This window comes from Myxine glutinosa, chromosome 7 (assembly GCF_964187855.1).
Source record: "Myxine glutinosa chromosome 7, kmMyxGlut1.1, whole genome shotgun sequence".
NCBI lineage: Eukaryota > Metazoa > Chordata > Myxini > Myxiniformes > Myxinidae > Myxine > Myxine glutinosa.
Genome location: NC_136267.1, coordinates 68,998,013 through 69,016,484, shown reverse-complemented (window position 1 = coordinate 69,016,484; position 18,472 = coordinate 68,998,013). Strand labels below are relative to the sequence as shown.

General features: G+C 48.1%; 1 protein-coding gene across 1 annotated transcript in view; it reads right to left on the bottom strand.

The window, feature by feature from the left end:
- The window catches only part of LOC137430757 (sodium/iodide cotransporter-like), a 127,601-nt gene that overhangs the window by 43,573 nt on the left and 65,556 nt on the right, over positions 1 to 18,472 (bottom strand). The window contains exons 8-11 of the mRNA XM_078781825.1: positions 13,339 to 13,427; positions 6,444 to 6,556; positions 5,324 to 5,394; positions 5,080 to 5,166 (exon numbers count right to left, since the gene is read on the bottom strand). Of these exons, the coding sequence (XP_078637951.1) occupies positions 5,080 to 5,166; positions 5,324 to 5,394; positions 6,444 to 6,556; positions 13,339 to 13,427 (360 nt within the window). The remainder of the gene's footprint in view (positions 1 to 5,079; positions 5,167 to 5,323; positions 5,395 to 6,443; positions 6,557 to 13,338; positions 13,428 to 18,472) is intronic.

Below are 18,472 nucleotides of genomic sequence, written 5' to 3'. Positions count from 1 at the left end.
TCTGGTATTGGATTTACCAACTTCTCTGGAGGTCTTAAACTAACAGGAAGACTAATCGATGGGACGTCTAGTCTTGGTACCACCTCCGGTAGGTAAGCTCTCTCTAACGGATTTGGTGTTTGCTCTCGAGAGTCATCTGCGATCAAATGATCTGCGTGTACAAATTGGCGGTTATTTCCCGGTATGCTGACTAGGTACGTGTTAGGACCCTTAATGGATACGATGGTACCATGTATCCACTTCTCTTTTCCTCCCCTTAAATTTCTAACACATACCGGCTGATACATGTCATATTGAGGAAGGTTCGGGTGTAATCCGTCGTGTTGGAATTTTGAAGCCATCTGCCTCTTTTCGACTTTTCCTTGTAGACATGGTTTGATTAACGAAAGTCGAGTTCTGGGAGTGCGTTTCAGGAACAGTTCTGTGGGTGTTATCCCAGTTGTAGTGTGTGGCATGTTCCTATAATTCAGGAGTACTTTTGCTACCCTGTGTTGTATCGACAATGAATTATCTGATTTCTTGAACATTCTGTTGAATGTCTGTACGTTCTTTTCAGCCAATCCATTTGAAGAGGGATGGAAGGGAGGGCCATAAGGTATGTTCAACACCATTGGATTTCAAAAATGCAACAAATTCGTCCGCAATGAATTGTGGTTCATTATCTGAGAATAACTGAGTGACCAACCCATATCTTGCAAATAAGGATCGTAGAACCTCGATCAAACGAGGGTTGCACCCCACGGTGGCGCTAGACATAGGGAAGACTTCTAGCCATTTAGAGTAGCTGTCTACAACCACGATAAAGTTTTGACCCTTGACTTCTGCATAGTCCACATGAATTCTCTGCCACGGTTCTGTAGCCCAAGACCATAACAAAAGAGGAACAACTTTCAGTGCTAATTGTGCATCTGTGCATTTGCTACATGATCTGACCCTGTCTTCTATGTCCCCATCTAGCCTGGGCCACCAAACGAACGACCTCGCTAACGCTTTCATCCGACAAACACTGGGGTGACTTTCGTGAAGTTCACCGAGTATACGCGTTTGTAGCGGGTTGGGAACTACAACCCGTCGTCCCCACAACAAACATCCATCATCGACCGACAGCTCGTCTCGCCGTGTGAAGTGCGGTTGTAACGTCTTATCCGTACAATAACTCGGCCATCCCGATAAAGTGTACTCGTACACTTTCGCTAATACCGGATCTTTCCCCATACTCTCTGCAATTTGTTTTGCATTCAACGGTAACGAGTCCACCATTGTTTTGAAAACAACGTTTTCTTCCGGATGTGCCGAACTTGGATCGTTGACTGCAAATCGGCTTAACATGTCGGCGTTTGCGATTTGTTGCGACTTATGGTATTCAATGTCGTAGGTGTACCCACTTAGCAACAATGCCCACCATTGCATTCTAGCCGCTGCTAATGGAGGTATTCCTACTTTGGGACCGAATATTCGGGTCAGTGGCTTGTGATCTGAGATCAATTTGAACTTCCGCCCAAACACGTACAAATGAAACTTCTTCAATCCATACACTATTGCCAATCCCTCTTTTTCGATTTGTGCGTAATTTTTTTTCTGCTGGACTCAGGGTATGCGACGCATATGCAATCGGATGTTCGGTCCCAACTGCCAATGTATGGCTGAGACAAGCCCCGAACCCTTTTGGGCATCTACGCTTAACACGAGCGTTTTCGTAGGATCGTACTGTACTAAGACTTTATCTCCCGTAAGCACCATCTTCACATACTGAAAGCTTGTTCACATTGCTGAGACCACGTCCACTTCTTGGAATGGTTCAATCGGCCATAGAGGGGTGTCAGGTTTGAGGACAAATTTGGAATGAATTTCCCATAGTAGTTAACCATTCCCAACAGGGATTTCAATTCGGATACATTCGTTGGTTTTCCCACTTTTCGAATTGCCTCTACCTTGTTTTGCAATGGACGAATCCCATCAGCACTCAAACTATGACCTAGATAGTCAAGTCGTGTATTAAAAAAGACATTTTATACCCTAGTCGCACATTGCTCTTCTTCAATGCTTGCAACACCTTTCCCAACACCTTCACATGCTGATCTGCCATATCCATGACTACCACGATGTCATCCATATAGCAATGGACATTTTCTATTCCTAACATAATTTTGTCCATGGTTGCTTGAAACTGAGATGGTGCTGTTTTTACACCAAAACATAGTCTTTTTGGAGCTGGAAGACCTTTCTGTGTGTTTAGCACGAGTAATTTAGAGGAATCCTCGTCAAGAAATAACTGATTGAATGCTCCTGTCAAATCAAGCTTGGAAAACACTTTAGGCTGTGTGCCATTCTGTGTAATGTTGGCAAACAAGTCCTGAGTGTATTGTAGTTTGTAATTATCATCCTCAATGGCCTCATTTAGGGCTTTGTAATCACCACAAACTCTGATTGATTGGGTTTGGGAACATGTACTACTGGTGACGCCCAATCACTAACTGCTACTGGTTTCAGTATTTCTGCTTTTGTCAGCCTATCATACTCTTTGTCTACTTTGCCTGCCATCGAGTATGGAATTTGCCTCGCTTTCTGGAATACCGGTTTAGCATTCGGCTTTAATTTGAGTGTCGCTGTGTATCCTTTGATCCCTGCCCCGGTAGTCGAGAATAGTACCTTGTTCTGATCTAGCAACCTCTTGAACTCTGGGGGGTAATCTTTTGATTCTGGGACCTTGGTTTTGGAGATGTCTGACACTGAGAAAATATTTTCCCAATTCAGTTTGATTTTACTCAACCAATCTCTCCCCAATAGGCATGGACGTGTCCCCTCTACCACCACAAGTTCTAACAACATCTCTGGGTTATCCGGACATTTGACTGGTACCTTTACACAACCCAATATAGGGACTACCTCCCCAGTGTAACTACGAAGAGTTATGTTTGTATCAATCAAGGTATACTTAGACAGGTTATTTCTGTACACAGTCTCTGAAATCGTGGAGCGTGATGCCCCAGTATCCAGGTCCATGGTGATATCACAATGTCCTACAGCCACCTTGACTTTAATGGGTTTAACCTTATTGTGAGAGTCTTCACCGTTTCGGTACAACCCAAATCCTTCATGGTCTCGTTCCCTATCTGATTCCTGATCGCTGTTGGAATCCACGTACTTGGCGGAACTTAGTTTTTAAGCCGTACTTCTTCTGTCTTCAATCCTGTTGATTGATGTTTCCTGGACATACCTTGGAAATATGTCCCTTTTCATCGCAGGAATGACAGTTCACATTCCTGAGTCGGCAGTTTTCTGTGCGATGATTTGTCCGACCGCAACATTTGCACCAGACTCCGGCCGTCGGCTTATTGTGTGCTTCCCTTTTCCTCCCACCTTGTATGAAACTTCCCTTCCCCTGCTGGACTTGATTCGCCTCCGCTGCACCGTCCTTGGTCACCTCCGAAGATGTCTGACCCATGTGCTCTTGGTTCGCTTTGCTGGCCATCTCATCCGCCAGACATTTCACCCTGGCCTCCTCAAATGACAAATCCGCCTTGGACAATAAGTTAGTCTGAGTCCGAGACATTTTAGGGTGGAGTCCCGATACTAGCTTGTTTGTAGGGCTTCGTTCAGAAAGGCCCCAAATGAGCACGTCCACGTGAGCTTCTTCAATCGCACGATGTAATCGGCCACCGTCTCGTTCTCTCCCTGGAAAGATGTCCAACATTTATATCACTCCCCGATCACGATCGGTTTCGGCGTGGAATGGTCTGTCAACAACGCCTTCAGCTGATCGTAAGTTTTCGCTATTGGTGCGGCTGGGTGACACAAGTTCTTCACTAACCTGAACGCTTCTGCACCCACCACGGCCAAAAATAAACTCACCTGCAGCTCTTCCTCAATCCTGTACGCCACCAAAAATGCGTCGCATCTGTCCATGTGGCGTGTAGTCCTCGAACAACTCCGCTTTTTCGTCGAAAGGCGCAATATTCCCGAATACCGCCATGTCTTGATTACGCCTTCCCCCGTCTGATCACCTTATATCCTGAACAAACGCCTTCACGTCGACGTTTCAGTATCGGAGCCGGGCCGAGTGAAGGAGACAGACACTGTCGACTGACGCCATTACAGGACTCCTTTATTATGCGCATGCGCCACCTCTCACTCCGTCAACACGTCATTCAACACAATACAACACAATACACGCATGCCTGAGAGGCATGCGTGCTCCAAGGTCCTCACGATCATTCTGGCCAGTGTGTGTCAGCCATGGCGGCACAGTGTGCAGTGGAGCCGGAAGTCACAATGTAGTTAATCTTCCACGATGACCTTTCCTTAGTATCTATACCGATATATTGAGAATTAAAAAAAAAACTTGGAGTTTATTGGACAATTGTGAGTATCTCATGTGTCAAAATTGAATGCCCATCGGAAGATGAAAACACATCACGGAAAATAAATGCTTATCATTCTGAAATATGCTGCTTTCCATTACAAATGTGGTAGTCTAATTATTCCTATGAATTTAATCTATCTATAATTCCAGTAATCTGTGTGTGTGTGTGTGTGTGTGTGTGTGTGTGTGTGTGTGTGTGTGTGTGTGTGTGTGTGTGTGTGTGTGTGTGTGTGTGTGTGTGTGTGTGTGTGTGTGTGTGTTGTCTGTGACCGCTGTTTCTCGACAACCACGGGTCCGATATACTTGAAACTTGCCAGGTATATTGCTGGGGACCTGAGGATGTGCCTTTTCAAGGTTTCATATTAATCGGAGAAGTAGTTACCGAGCTATGGCGATTTAGCCGTTCGCCGTTCGCTTTGGCTTTGCGAATGGACCAAACCATTCATGTAAATAGAGGGGGGGGTTCTGTGGTCGTTCGCTTTGGCTTTGCGAATGGACCAAACCATTCATGTAAATAGAGGGGGGGGTTCTGTGGTCGTTCGCTTTGGCTTTGCGAATGGACCAAACCATTTCATGTAAATAGAGGGGGGGGGGGTTCTGTGGTCGTTACTGCCACGCGGTTTGGAATGTTTTCCGAACGGGCACCCACGTACGGGCACGTCCTAGTATTTCCAAATCCAACATTTCTGTGCTTCTGTAAATTAACAACAACTTACCCAAGAGTTTGCCACAGGGAAGAACATGCCCAGGATAAATATGCCTAGTAGAGGCCCTCCAGTTACTCCCATTACAGTGAAAGAAGCCTGTAAGAAAGCCAGTCCACATTGGACATTCTCATTCATTGCCATAATAAGGGAGAAAAAATACTTTTCCAAAATGTAATGCGATACGCAATAGCAGGTTAATGGAACATAAACTCAGTTGTGCAACAAATTTGTTGATTGTGATTAGTGATTTTACCCTTAGGACCTCATTGTCCAGCAGTGAGCAGAGCATGGCCACAGTGATGCACAGAAATCCAAACAGGAAGGCTAAATGGTGGGAAAAAAAAGATTTAAAAAGTAGTCTTTCCCATTTCATTGGCAAGGATGTGACATAGGCAGCATACTTTAAGGTTCATTCATGCAATGATGCTGAGGGTGACCCCGGTAGCACAGGACAGACGTGTACAACTTGGCATAGTATCAGCACAAAATGCCTGCTCCTTTCAAAAGTTACCGTCGAATCTTCAACATTCACAAGGGAATGCTCCCTGTTGTGGTAGCTGACTTAACATCTCAAAAATATGGTATACTCTTGCCTGGGATAGACCGGAACGATGGTTTATAGTGGGGCTGTGAATAGACCACAGTCCAGATAGCTCCAAGGTTAAATTGCCAAAATCAAGACTTTCTGCTCACCTTCACTCCTTCATTCCTCTTTTCTCCCACCTCTGGAACAAACTCCCTCACTCTCTTCAATCCCACTCCACCCTCCAAGTCTTTAAAACAGCTGTTCACCACCATCTCTTATCTTCCCACATCCAAAACCTTGATCTTTTCTACCCCCGCTAATTTCACCCCAATTCCACTTTTTTGAAATACCAACTTCTGTCCAGGAAGTCCTTGGTGTCCTTGTGTTTTATACTTCTCCCTACCCCCCCCCCCCCTTCCCATGCCTCCTCCCCCCGGGCCCTCTCCCTTCCACACATCTCCCTGCTCTTGGATGTTGTGTTTGTGTACTTCCCCTTCTCTCCCCATCTTGTCTTCCGCTCCCTCTTTTTGTATATTTTGTTTGTCTGGTTGATTTGTTTGTGAAGTAAATGTTAGCTCTTTCAAGAGCCTCGATTCAGTATACAAAAAAAAAAAAAAAAGAAAGGTGAGTAAACTACCATGTATGATGGTGTCTGTTCACCTTATTGTGCAGTCCTTTAAAAGTGGATTCATTGGCTTAAATTCTGCACTCCTTCCCCTCCTCAAACTCGTTTTTTTCTTGCCTTAAGATGATTAACCGAGAGGACACATATAATATATTCCATTAAGCTATTAAAACGTTGTTTTTTTTTGACCTTCCAATTTTGCAAAGGAAATAATAAACTCACAAAGTGCTCTTGGAATATGTTTGAGTTGTTTCTCAGACATTTGACCCCAACAAGGTTTCACAATATCTTCCAATGTCACCAAAGCCATGGAATTTATTCCAGTAGAAACGGTACTGGAAGAAATAGACATTATCACTTTATTTGGGCATTGAAACATGACAGATAAGTCATGAAAAACAGAGAAAACAGTAATGAGGCATTTACATTTTGATTGCATAAAACTCAAGTAACCATATCAGAAGCATTGTCTGACAAAAACGAGACAGGACAAATCTCAGAGGGTGGAGGTAAAATATGGAAGAACATGGCACACGGTTAATTTGCACATTTTAGAAATATTCACTTTCGCTGCGCAAAGAAATAAATACATGCACGACTCGTTATATGATGACTCAATACATAAAGGGAATTTTCACTATAACCTAATGTATAAACTAGAGAACCAATTTGTTATACGTACGTTTCATTAAATTCGGTTTTACAGTGTTTAGAATCCATGAATTAAAAAAGAAAATTATGAGTAAAAGAAAAATCGAACACATGACCTGCAGTTTGTCCGACCATCCATCTCATACGGCTCCAGGTTGTTTACGTACTTTTCATACTGTACTGGTTTCTCACACTTTTCATACTGTACTGGTTTCTCACACTTTTCATACTGTACTGGTTTCTCACACTTTTCATACTGGACTGGTTTCTCACACTTTTCATACTGTACTGGTTTCTCACACTTTTCATGCTGTTGTAGCGACCCATGGGTCCCCCAAGCGAGACCAGCAGCAGAATCTCCTTGCTCCAGCCGGTGACGTCACCGGCGGTCAACCTCGGCGCCGGGGTGGCTGGTCACGTGACCACCAAAGCGTGTCGCGCGTGCGGTTATAATCCTTTGCACCTGTCGGTCACGTGACCACCGAAACATGCCTCACCTGAGAGGCATGGCTTTCGGTTTCGGTTATGCTTTCTGGTTTTGGATATATATGCAGCCCGATAAACGGGCTTTTCAGAGTTCCCGAGTTGGTTTTTACAATAAACATCTTCTCGGAAGAGTTTGTGTCTTGCCCGTCACTTCGTCCGTCTCAAGCAAGAGCCAGGCTCTTCACTGGTGACCCCGAATTTACAACGCGCGATGGACACCGCAGTGTCCCTCAAACTGCCCACCTTCTGGGAAGCACATGCCGCCGTCTGGTTCACGCAGGCTGACTCCCAGTTCGCCCTGCGTGGCATAACGGAGGACGCCACTCGATACCATTACGTGGTCGCTGCGCTTGGCACCGCTGACCGCCGCTGCACATCGCCCCGAAGCCGGGGGGCGTATGGCGGCCATGCGGCGACTACCGCCGCCTCAACGACGCCACTACCCCCGACAGGTACCCCGTCCCGCACATCCAGGATTTTTCCGCCCGGTTGGCGGGGCGGACCATTTTTTCAAAAGTGGACCTGATTCGGGGGTACCACCAGGTGCCCGTCCGCCCAGCCGACATCCCGAAGACGGCCGTGATTACACCTTTCGGCCTCTTTGAATTCCTCCGGATGCCCTTCGGCCTCAAAAACGTGGCGCAGGCGTTCCAGCGCCTGATGGACGGCGTGCTGCGCGACTTGCCATTCCTCTATACCTACCTGGACGACATTCTCGTCGCCAGCACGTCCAGAGCCGAGCACCTCCTCCACCTCCGGACGCTGTTCGGCCACCTCAGCGAGCACGGATTGATCGTCAACCCGGCCAAATGTCACTTCGGTGCGGCGACGATCGACCTTTTGGGCCACCGCATCACCCGGACCGGCGCCGTGCCGCTGCCGCCCAAGGTCGAAGCCATCGCCGCTTTCCCGCGCCCCCGCTCCGTCAAGGCGCTGCAGGAGTTCCTCGGGATGGTGAACTTTTATCACCGCTTTGTGCCCCGAGCTGCGCAACTCATGCGGCCCTTGTACGCCGCCCTCCGCGGCCAGCCGGCGAAGCGCGACGTCGTCTGGTCCACGGACATGGACGCTGCTTTCACCAGCTCCAAAACGGGCCCTCGCCAATGCCACGCTGCTGGCCCAACCGGTACCCCAGGCTCCCATCGCCCTCACCACGGACGCCTCCGACTACGCTGTGGGTGCGGTCCATGAACAATGGGTAAACGGGGCCTGGCAGCCGCTCGCATTCTTCAGCCAGCAACTCCTGCCCAACGAGTTAAAGTACAGCACCTTCGACCGCGAGCTCCTCGGGCTGTACCTGGCCGTCCGCCATTTTCGCCACCTCCTGGAGGGCCGCCCGTTCACGGCTTTTGTCGACCACAAGCCGTTGGTTTTCGCCATGGCCAAGGTCACAGAGCCGTGGTCGGCCCGCCAGCAGCGCCACCTCTCCGCCGTGTCGGAGTACACCACGGACATCCGGCACGTCGCCGGGAAGGACAACGCCGTGGCCGACTGCCTTTCTCGAGCCGGCACCAACGCCGTCCACCTCGGCGTCGACTTCACCCTCATGGCAGCGGACCAGGCCACCGACGGCACGGTGCAGGCACTCTGGGTGGCGGACACGGGCCCCCGCTTGGCTGACGTCCCCTTCGCGGACACAGTCCTGCTGTGCGACATCTCCCAAGGCCGACCTCGCCCCGTTGTGCCGGTCACCTGGAGGCGTCGCATTTTTGCTTCGCTCCACGGCCTCTCTCACCCGGGCCGGAAGGCGTCCCAGCGGCTGGTGGTGGCGCGTTTCGTCTGGCATGGGCTGCGACGGGACGTCCGCGACTGGGCCAACGCCTGCACACCCTGCCAGCGGGCCAAGGTCCACCGGCATACCCAGGCTCTGCTGGCTCCCTTCACCGTGCCCGAGCGACGGTTCGACCACGTCCACGTGGACCTGGTGGGTCCCCTTCCCCCATCGCAGGGGTTCACCCACCTGCTTACCATGGTGGACAGGACCACCAGGTGGCCGGAGGCCGTGCCCCTCACCTCCACCACCACCGCTGACGTGGCCCAGGCGTTCATCGCCACCTGGGTCGCGCGTTTCGGCGCACCGGCGGACATCTCGACGGGACCGCGGCCCACAGTTCACGTCCGAAATATGGGGCGTGATCGCCCGCACATTGGGCGTTACCGTACACCACACCACGGCTTACCACCCCCAGGCCAACGGGTTGTGCGAACGGTTCCACCGCTCCATGAAGGCCGCACTCATGGCCGGCCTCCAGGACGACGGCTGGGCCGACCGGCTCCCGTGGGTCCTTTTAGGCCTACGCACGGCCCCCAAATAGGACCTCCAGGCGTCCACCGCCGAGCTGGTGTACGGCCAGTCCCTCCGCGTACCGGGCGAGTTCATGCCCGACGCCACCAGCCCCTGGTCCACCGCGCGCCAGCGCACGGCCTTCCAGGAGGCCACCCGACGTTTCGCCCCGGTGCCCACGTCCCGTCATGGCGACCCCCAATCCTACGTCCCCCCAGCACTCCGCTCAGCGGAGTACGTCTTCGTGCGCCACGACGCGCACCGGGGGCCGCTCCGAACACCATACGACGGACCCTTCCGGGTCCTACGACGGGACAACAAGTCCTTCATCGTCGGCATCGGTGGCCGGGCGGACCGGATTTCGCTGGACCGCCTCAAACCGGCCCACATGGACGTCGGCCAGCCGCCACGGCTGGCTCTCCCACCGCGGCGCGGCCGCCCCCGTCCACTGCACCCCCCGTCCGACCACCCGCCACCACACCAGACCCCCCCCCCCCCCCCCCCCGCGACTGGCCAGGGGTCGTTTCGGTCGGGTCATCCGGAACCCCCTCAGGTTGACCTTCCTGGATCAAGTCCATTCTGGGGGGGCGTGTGTAGCGACCCATGGGTCCCCCAAGCGAGACCAGCAGCAGAATCTCCTTGCTCCAGCCGGTGACGTCACCGGTGGACAACCTCGGCGCCGGGGTGGCTGGTCACGTGACCACCAAAGCGTGCCGCGCGTGCGGTTATAATCCTTTGCACCTGTCGGTCACGTGACCACCGAAACACGCCTCGCCTGAGAGGCGTGGCTTTCGGTTTCGGTTATGCTTTCTGGTTTTGGATATATATGCAGCCCGATAAACGGGCTTTTCAGAGTTCCCGAGTTGGTTTTTACAATAAACATCTTCTCGGAAGAGTTTGTGTCTTGCCCGTCACTTCGTCCGTCTCAAGCAAGAGCCCGGCTCTTCACTGTACTAGTTTCTCACACTTTTCATACTGTAACGGTTTCTCACACTTTTCATACTGTTCTAGTTTCTCGCACTTTTCATACTGCATGGTTTCTCACACTTTTCATACTGTACTAGTTTCTCACACTTTTCATGCTGTACTGGTTTCTCACACTTTTCATACTGTAACGGTTTCTCACACTTTTCATACTGTACTAGTCTCTCGCACTTTTCATACTGCATGGTTTCTCACACTTTTCATGCTGTACTAGTTTCTCACACTTTTCATACTGTACTAGTTTCTCGCACTTTTCATACTGCATGGTTTCTCACACTTTTAATACTGAACTGGTTTCTCACACTTTTAATACTGTAACGGTTTCTCACACTTTTCATACTGTACTAGTTTCTCGCACTTTTCATACTGCATGGTTTCTCACACTTTTCATGCTGTACTGGTTTCTCACACTTTTCATCCTGTGCTGGTTTCTCACACTTTTCATACTGTACTGGTTTCTCACACTTTTCATACTGTACTGGTTTCTCACACTTTTCATACTGTACTAGTTTCTCGCACTTTTCATACTGCATGGTTTCTCACACTTTTAATAATGAACTGGTTTCTCGCACTTTTAATACTGTACTGGTTTCTCGCACTTTTCATGCTGTACTGGTTTCTCACACTTTTCATACTGTACTGGTTTCTCACACTTTTCATACTGTACTGGTTTATCGCGCTTTTCAAACTGTACTGGTTTCTCGCACTTTTCATACTGTACTGGTTTCTCACACTTTTCATACTGTACTGGTTTCTCACACTTTTCATACTGTACTGGTTTATCGCGCTTTTCAAACTGTACTGGTTTCTCGCACTTTTCATACTGTACTGGTTTCTCACACTTTTCATACTGTACTAGTTTCTCGCACTTTTCATACTGCATGGTTTCTCACACTATTCATACTGTACTCGTTTCTCACGCTTTTCATACTGTACTGATTTCTCACACTTTTCATGCTGTACTGGTTTCTCACACTATTCATACCGTACTCGTTTATCGCGCTTTTCATACTATACTGGTTTCTCGCACTTTTCATACTGTACTGGTTTCTCACACTTTTCATACTGTACTGGTTTCTCGCACTTTTCATAGTGTACTGGTTTGTCACACTATTCATACTGTACTCGTTTCTCACACTTTTCATACTGTACTGGGTTATTGCACTTTTCATACTGTACTGCTTTATCGTGCTTTTCATACTGTACTGGTTTATCGCGCTTTTCATACTGTACTGGTTTTTCACACTTTTCATGCTGTACTGGTTTCTCACACTTTTCATACTGTAGGGCCTACTGGTTTTTGCACTTTTCATACTGTACTGGTTTATCATGCTTTTCATACTGTACTGGTTTCTCACACTTTTCATACTGTACTGGTTTCTTACACTTTTCATACGGTACTGGTTTCTCGCACTTTTCATACTGTACTCCTTTCTCGCACTTTTTCAAACTGTACTGGTTTCTCACACTATTCATACTGTACTGGTTTCGTGCACTTTTCATACTGTTCTGGTTTCTCACACTATTCATACTGTACTCGTTTCTCGTACTTTTCATACTGTACCGGTTTATTGCACTTTTCATCCTGTACTGGTTTATCGTGCTTTTCATACTGTACTGGTTTCTCGCACTTTTCATGCTGTACTGGTTTCTCGCACTTTTCATGCTGTACTGGTTTCTCGCACTTTTCATGCTGTACTTGTTTCTCGCACTTTTTCAAACTGTACTGGTTTCTCACACTATTCATACTGTACTGGTTTCTTGCACTTTCCATACTGTTCTGGTTTCTCACACTATTCATACTGTACTCGTTTCTTGCACTTTTCATACTGTACTGGTTTATTGCACTTCTCATACTGTACTAGTTTATCGTGCTTTTCATACTGTTCTGGTTTATCGGGCTTTTCATACTGTACTGGTTTCTTACACTTTTCATACTGTACCGGTATTGGTTTCTTACACTTTTCATACTGTACCGGTACTGGTTTCTCGCACTTTCCATACTGTACTGGTTTCTCGCACTTTTCATGCTGTACTGGTTTCTCGCACTTTTCATACTGTAGGGCCTACTGGTTTTTGCACTTTTCATACTGTACTGGTTTCTTACACTTTTCATACTGTACTGGTTTCTCACACTTTTCATACTGTACTGGTTTCTCACACTTTTCATACTGTACTGGTTTCTCACACCTTTCATACTGTACTGGTTTCTTCCACTTTTCATATGGCACTGGTTTCTCACACTTTTCATACGGACCGGTACTGGTTTCTTACACTTTTCATACTGTACCGGTACTGGTTTCACGCACTTTCCATACTGTACTAGTTTCTCACACTTTCCATACTGTACTAGTTTTTCACACTTTCCATACTGTACTGGTTTCTCACACTTTTCATGCTGTACTGGTTTTGGGTGGGCTTTGAACTGGGCCCTTTCTGGGTCCCAACTGGGCCAAGCTAAAGTTATTTGATTTTCCGTTGCCTTCCCAAACGAGACCCATACCATGTGTGATGTATATAAATATATGCATGCCATCATGAAAAATCAAAGGGTTAATCTATAATCGTTTATAAAGGGAAATTTTAAACATTTAAGGAAATGGGTAAGGCATGTTTATCTTCCAACAACAGCATATTTGGCATTGTGATTGGTATCAGTTTATTCAAGCATTTCCATTACCTTTACATCCTGATAATTCAATTATGTCATACCTTAACGTCCCACTGTAAGCACAAACAAGGAACAGGCCAATTATTCCAGGAACACCTTCAAAAATGTCCAGCACAAAGTGAGGCATCAACTGCAACAAAATTACATCAGTGTTAAGTGGCAAGTATTCTTGATTTTTATTTTGGTATTTCGTGTTCATGGAAATTGAGAGAAATGTGTATTGTGAAACTTTATGTTGAATTCAGTGTAATAGCACAACTAGTAGCCTGTTAGCAGTGTCCAAGAGGATGACGCAGAGGCAGGGACCAATCTGCTGGCATTGGTTGGTGCATGGTAAATATTCCTTGATGTCTTTTGACAAAGAGTTGATGAGTTATCTCTGGCACCCTTTACAAATTCCAAGTTACCGCCATTAGCATGGGACCATGATTAAGTGGTGCAATTGCATCCCCCAGAAATGACACTATCTGTGGTCCAAACCGGTAGTTGACGCCTGGCCTAATACACATGAATGGATGAACTTCCTTGACAGTGGATCCGGTATGTAAGCCAGGGTGGTGGTGATAACTCACTCCCACTTCACTAAAGACACTGGGATAATTAAAGTCCACCAAATAATGATTGCAGCAGGACTCCCACCTTCCGAGGAATGGCACACTGCCCACCAATACCATGATATACGTATATGGGCTGGCTATATGTTCAGAAGGTAAGTGTGCTACCTCTGCACTATCCTGTGAAACTTGAAGCACTCCATTGTCACATATGGGCTGGCAGAATAGCCTAGAGGTATGCACATTCGCCTTTAAGCCATCGAGCCTGGGTTTGAATCCCGACCTAGCTATGAACTGTCATCCCAATGTTTCACAGCCAGATTGAGGCATCAATGTTTGTCGTCCCTTGTGGTCGTCGTGTCTGCCAGGATTTGTAGTGGATGTTAAAAATCTCATGGTGTCCTCCGTGAAGAGAAGACAAGACGAGTTATGGCTGGCACCATGAACAAATTCCAAATTCCTGCGCTGACTTCCTGTGTCAGAATCACTTCCTGTGCCCCTACAGGATTGCAACCCTCACCAAGAAACTGCTTTGGCAGAACCGACGCTCTCTATAAAGCTTGGTATAAGATTGTGTTACGGATTCGTCACTTCCGTCTTTGTGGTTTTCATCGACTTGAAGCATTTTTAGTTTCATGTACTATTATTGTTACCGTTTCAGTGTGAAATGGGGATGACTATCTTCAAAGGTAAAAATAGTCTCAGAAGAAACACGAAATGGGTGAAGGAGAAACCGGAAGAAGAAGAAGAGGCGGGCGCGAGGATCCAGTGAGATTGAGGAAGAAAGGCCTATCTGCTTCGTGGTGTCAAGCAGACCTTGTGGACATTGGTTGCGAGCGAATATTGGTTTCCCCGGGAAAGGGATTCCCGTGACAGTGTCGTTATTGCTGTTGCAAATAAACCTGCGTGACGTGTTTTGGTTTCGAGAGTGAATCATCGTTGGAGCGCAAGCTGACGCCTCCATTATCGGCCGGTCTGCCATTTCACCTCGCACAAGCCCTTCGCCTGGTTCCACACGCGTCGTGGATTTTCCCCGGAGCGATCTCCACTTGGGAACCGCTGATCGATCATGTCAGCTTCATTGTCTGGTGAACGGAAGGTGTGAATTCCCAGTCGCCTTTTGGGTGAACTATTGCCGGACCGACGTTGGCCTGACCTCTCACCAAGCGGCTCTTCGGCAGCGTCGACTGTCAGCCATCCTGGGTTCAGGTTTCAGTATGACCTTTTCTTGTGATCACCGGAGCGGGGATCGACTTTGGCCTGGTGTCGTGACACTGACTTTGGGGAATGTTACAGTTCGCTCACGTTGGAGTACTGTGAGTTATTGATTCAGGAATATATTGGTGGTACCATCATAGGAATTGTATGGCACTTGCTGTACAAGTGAGAGTTTCCTTGTACTTGCGTTAAGTGTTATTATTGTGTGAGTTTGAATACAATACTTGGTTTTTGTATCAATTGATTGGTGTGGTTCTACCATTGGTCATTGGGACACACACATTATATTAATAGCACATCTTTCTGCCGTGACTCCTTTCGGGGCTCGGAGGTACACCGTGACCGGGGTTTGGGGAGGAGCACGTAACAGAAATTGCGCGCTCGTCCGGGATAGAATTCCCTAACATTCCCAAAATTCCCAAATTTGGAATTTTCTAACATTCCCAAATTTGCATTTCTGAAAATTTGGAAAAAAAATTGTGAAGATAAACAGGTGCTAACTAATAGTCACAATGGTGTTTGAAGTAGAAAAGTTTGTGACGTCCCCTAACGAGGCACAGTTCCAGGCGTTAAAAAGATCGGAACTTATGATATTGGCCAAATATTATAACTTGGAGGTCCGAGTTAGTATGAAGAAAGCAGAGATTCAGACATTGGTTGTAGAATCTCTAGATGTGTTATGTCGGTAGGGTAGCGCAATATCTAGAGCCAGATAGATCTGTGTAGGTAGGTATCCGACTGTCGTGATAGGGAATCTAGCTGTAATAAGTTATGTGTTTAGGCCGTTTGTCGGGTAAGAGTATACCTGTGAACATAGCAGGATGTTCGAGTGTTAGATAGTATAGGGATTAAGAATAAAGCCCCTGTGTTCGAGTGTTAGATAGTATAGGGATTAAGAATAAAGCCCCTGTGTGTACCTGTGAATAAAGCACCTGGTCATCAAACCTTTGTCCCTTATGGCAATGCACACCTGTAGACACTTAGTTAGGCCCTTTAATGCACGCATTAATTAAATTCCCTTCCCTGACAAGACTTTGGAGGAAAATGGACAGGAAGGCAGTTCAGGGCACCACCGCATGGGCCGCAGCCAGCTACACCTCCGTTAGGCCTCGAGTAACACGCGCTATGACCACACTACAGGCCTGTGATTCAGTGGAGGGCACTGATTGGGTGGCGTGCCAAGGCTGACGTCACCGCGGCAAAATTATTTAGGGGCGGGCCGAACGACATTTTCGCTCTTGCTCGACCCCTGGTTCTCTTGTTTTGCGAGTTCTAGAGAGTTGCACATCCGGCTCTGATCCTGGCATGTCTCTCTGTCTCGCTTGCATGTCCCTTTGTCTCTCTGGCACGTCCAACTCTTCAGAGAGCTCACTTGGACTTGGCTGGTAGCGTGCAGTCGCACTTGCGTTCTCTCCTCCTGCAATTTCTTCGTTCTGAGTTTGTGCCTCGGGTTGGAGATTGACCGTGTGTGGAGCTCGCCAGCCTGCGTTCGCATGGAGCGAGGCCTGGTGGTGCTCGGAGGCGGACGGAGGGGGCCGTGTGGGACGTCGACGGATGCAAGACTACAGTCGAGTTAAGACGCACCCCACCCACAAATACATGATGTGTTCTTTTCGTTAATTCATCCCTTGTTCGTTTCTGAAGTCTGGTGTGTGGGATCCCAATTTAGAAATTAGGTTTATCGTCGCGTTCCCCTGTCCCGACTTTTGATTAAATAAACCCTTGTATAAATTTTCATTCCTTGTTAAACAAACCTGTGTCCGTTTTGAGTTCGTTCGCCTTCCACAGGTACGCGCTTTTACCGCAGCTCCCATTTTCCTTCTTCCTCCCGCGTTTGATAGTAAAATCCGTGTTTCGTCGTCGCCTCCAATTAAATCCGTTTGGTCCATCCGTGAGCCTTGGTATTATCCGAAGGGTTCGCGCGACAACTGGTGTCAAGAGTGAGGATCTGGGCCCGTCGGACAAATTTTTTTGTCCGCGTCGAGACGTAGACACGGTTGGGCGTACATCGCGCCCGCCATTTGGAAACAACTTTTTTTTAGTCTGAGGCGATAAATCTGAATCGTCGATCAGTGCGCGAGACGCGAACGGCGCGTCATTAAATTTAATCGGTTCCTGTTAAAAGCCACGCGGGGAAGCGACCCCTTCTTTACAGATGGAAGAGGTTAAGCGGTATGGAGGAAAGGAGGATGGAAGATGGGGATAGCACCCGAAGTGAGTCAGAGGTAGCTGGGGTGGAGCGTAGTGGTGGAACGTCCCCCGCCGTAGAGAAGGCCCCCATGGACAGCCAGGCCTTAATGAAATTTGAGGGATTTAATAAACGGTAACCGTGAGAAAATGAATGCCAAAATGGCTGAAATAGAGGAACGACTGAGTAACAAATTGGATGCTTGTGGTGAACTGATCGAAAGAAGGAGTAACGGTATGGGGGGATTGAATCGTTGTTTGAAGGAACAAACGAATGAATTAAGGGAAGGACGAACGAATGGTGCCGTCGGGGCCCAGGAGAAGCCAATGGTGGCAGAAATAGAATCGGAACGGGGGGGGAAGCCAAATTGGGAATTGCACCGGGAATGGCAATTGAAATATTTGGGGAAGTTAGGGAAGGAAATTTAGAAGGGAATGGGGAGTTTTGAAATTTGGATGTGGAGTGTCAACAGGTGAGTATGGTGTGCCCACAGGTAGATGGGGAGACTGCAAATTTACAGGTGAATGGGGAGTGCCAAGAGGGGAATGGTGAATGTGAGAATTGTAAAGGGGATGTTTCCCACATCATGGCCTGGAGGTTTGGCGGGACCGGGTGGATGCCACAACACCTCAACCGGGAAATGAATTCGAATCCTTGCAGCACCAGGGCGGTGGTGCAGAGCAAGAGGGGATAACAATAGGGGGGGTCCGTGTGATGGAGCCGGACCGGGTATTTATTGGTGAAGGCCTGTTGGGGCCAGAAATGATTTGTGGTGATGATGGGGATGACAAGGATGACTTTATACGGCGGCTGGGGACCTGGGACAGTCCCATGGAGGACAAGGTTGACCAGGCCCAAATAAGTTTGGGGAATGAGGTGAGTCAGTCCGAGGAGGAGGTTGTTGACCGAGGGGACCCTCACCGTACACTACGATTTGGCAACGGAGGCTCCGAAATTGCAGAACCAGTTGGGGGAGTGTGTTGGCTCCGGGCTGGATTTGGACCTTCGGGAGTCGGGAGATCGAGCTTCTGACAATTTGGTCCCCGTAGGGAACTTGGACCAGCTGCAGGGAGGGGCAGAACAACCTGAGGGAGTTGTTAACTGCAGCTGTGGTTTGGCACAGGTGGGAATGAAATTTTTTTCAAGGAGAAATAAATTTATGATTAAATGGGAATTTGATTTGGCACAGCCTTGGAGGGCGTTGGTCCCCGGGAT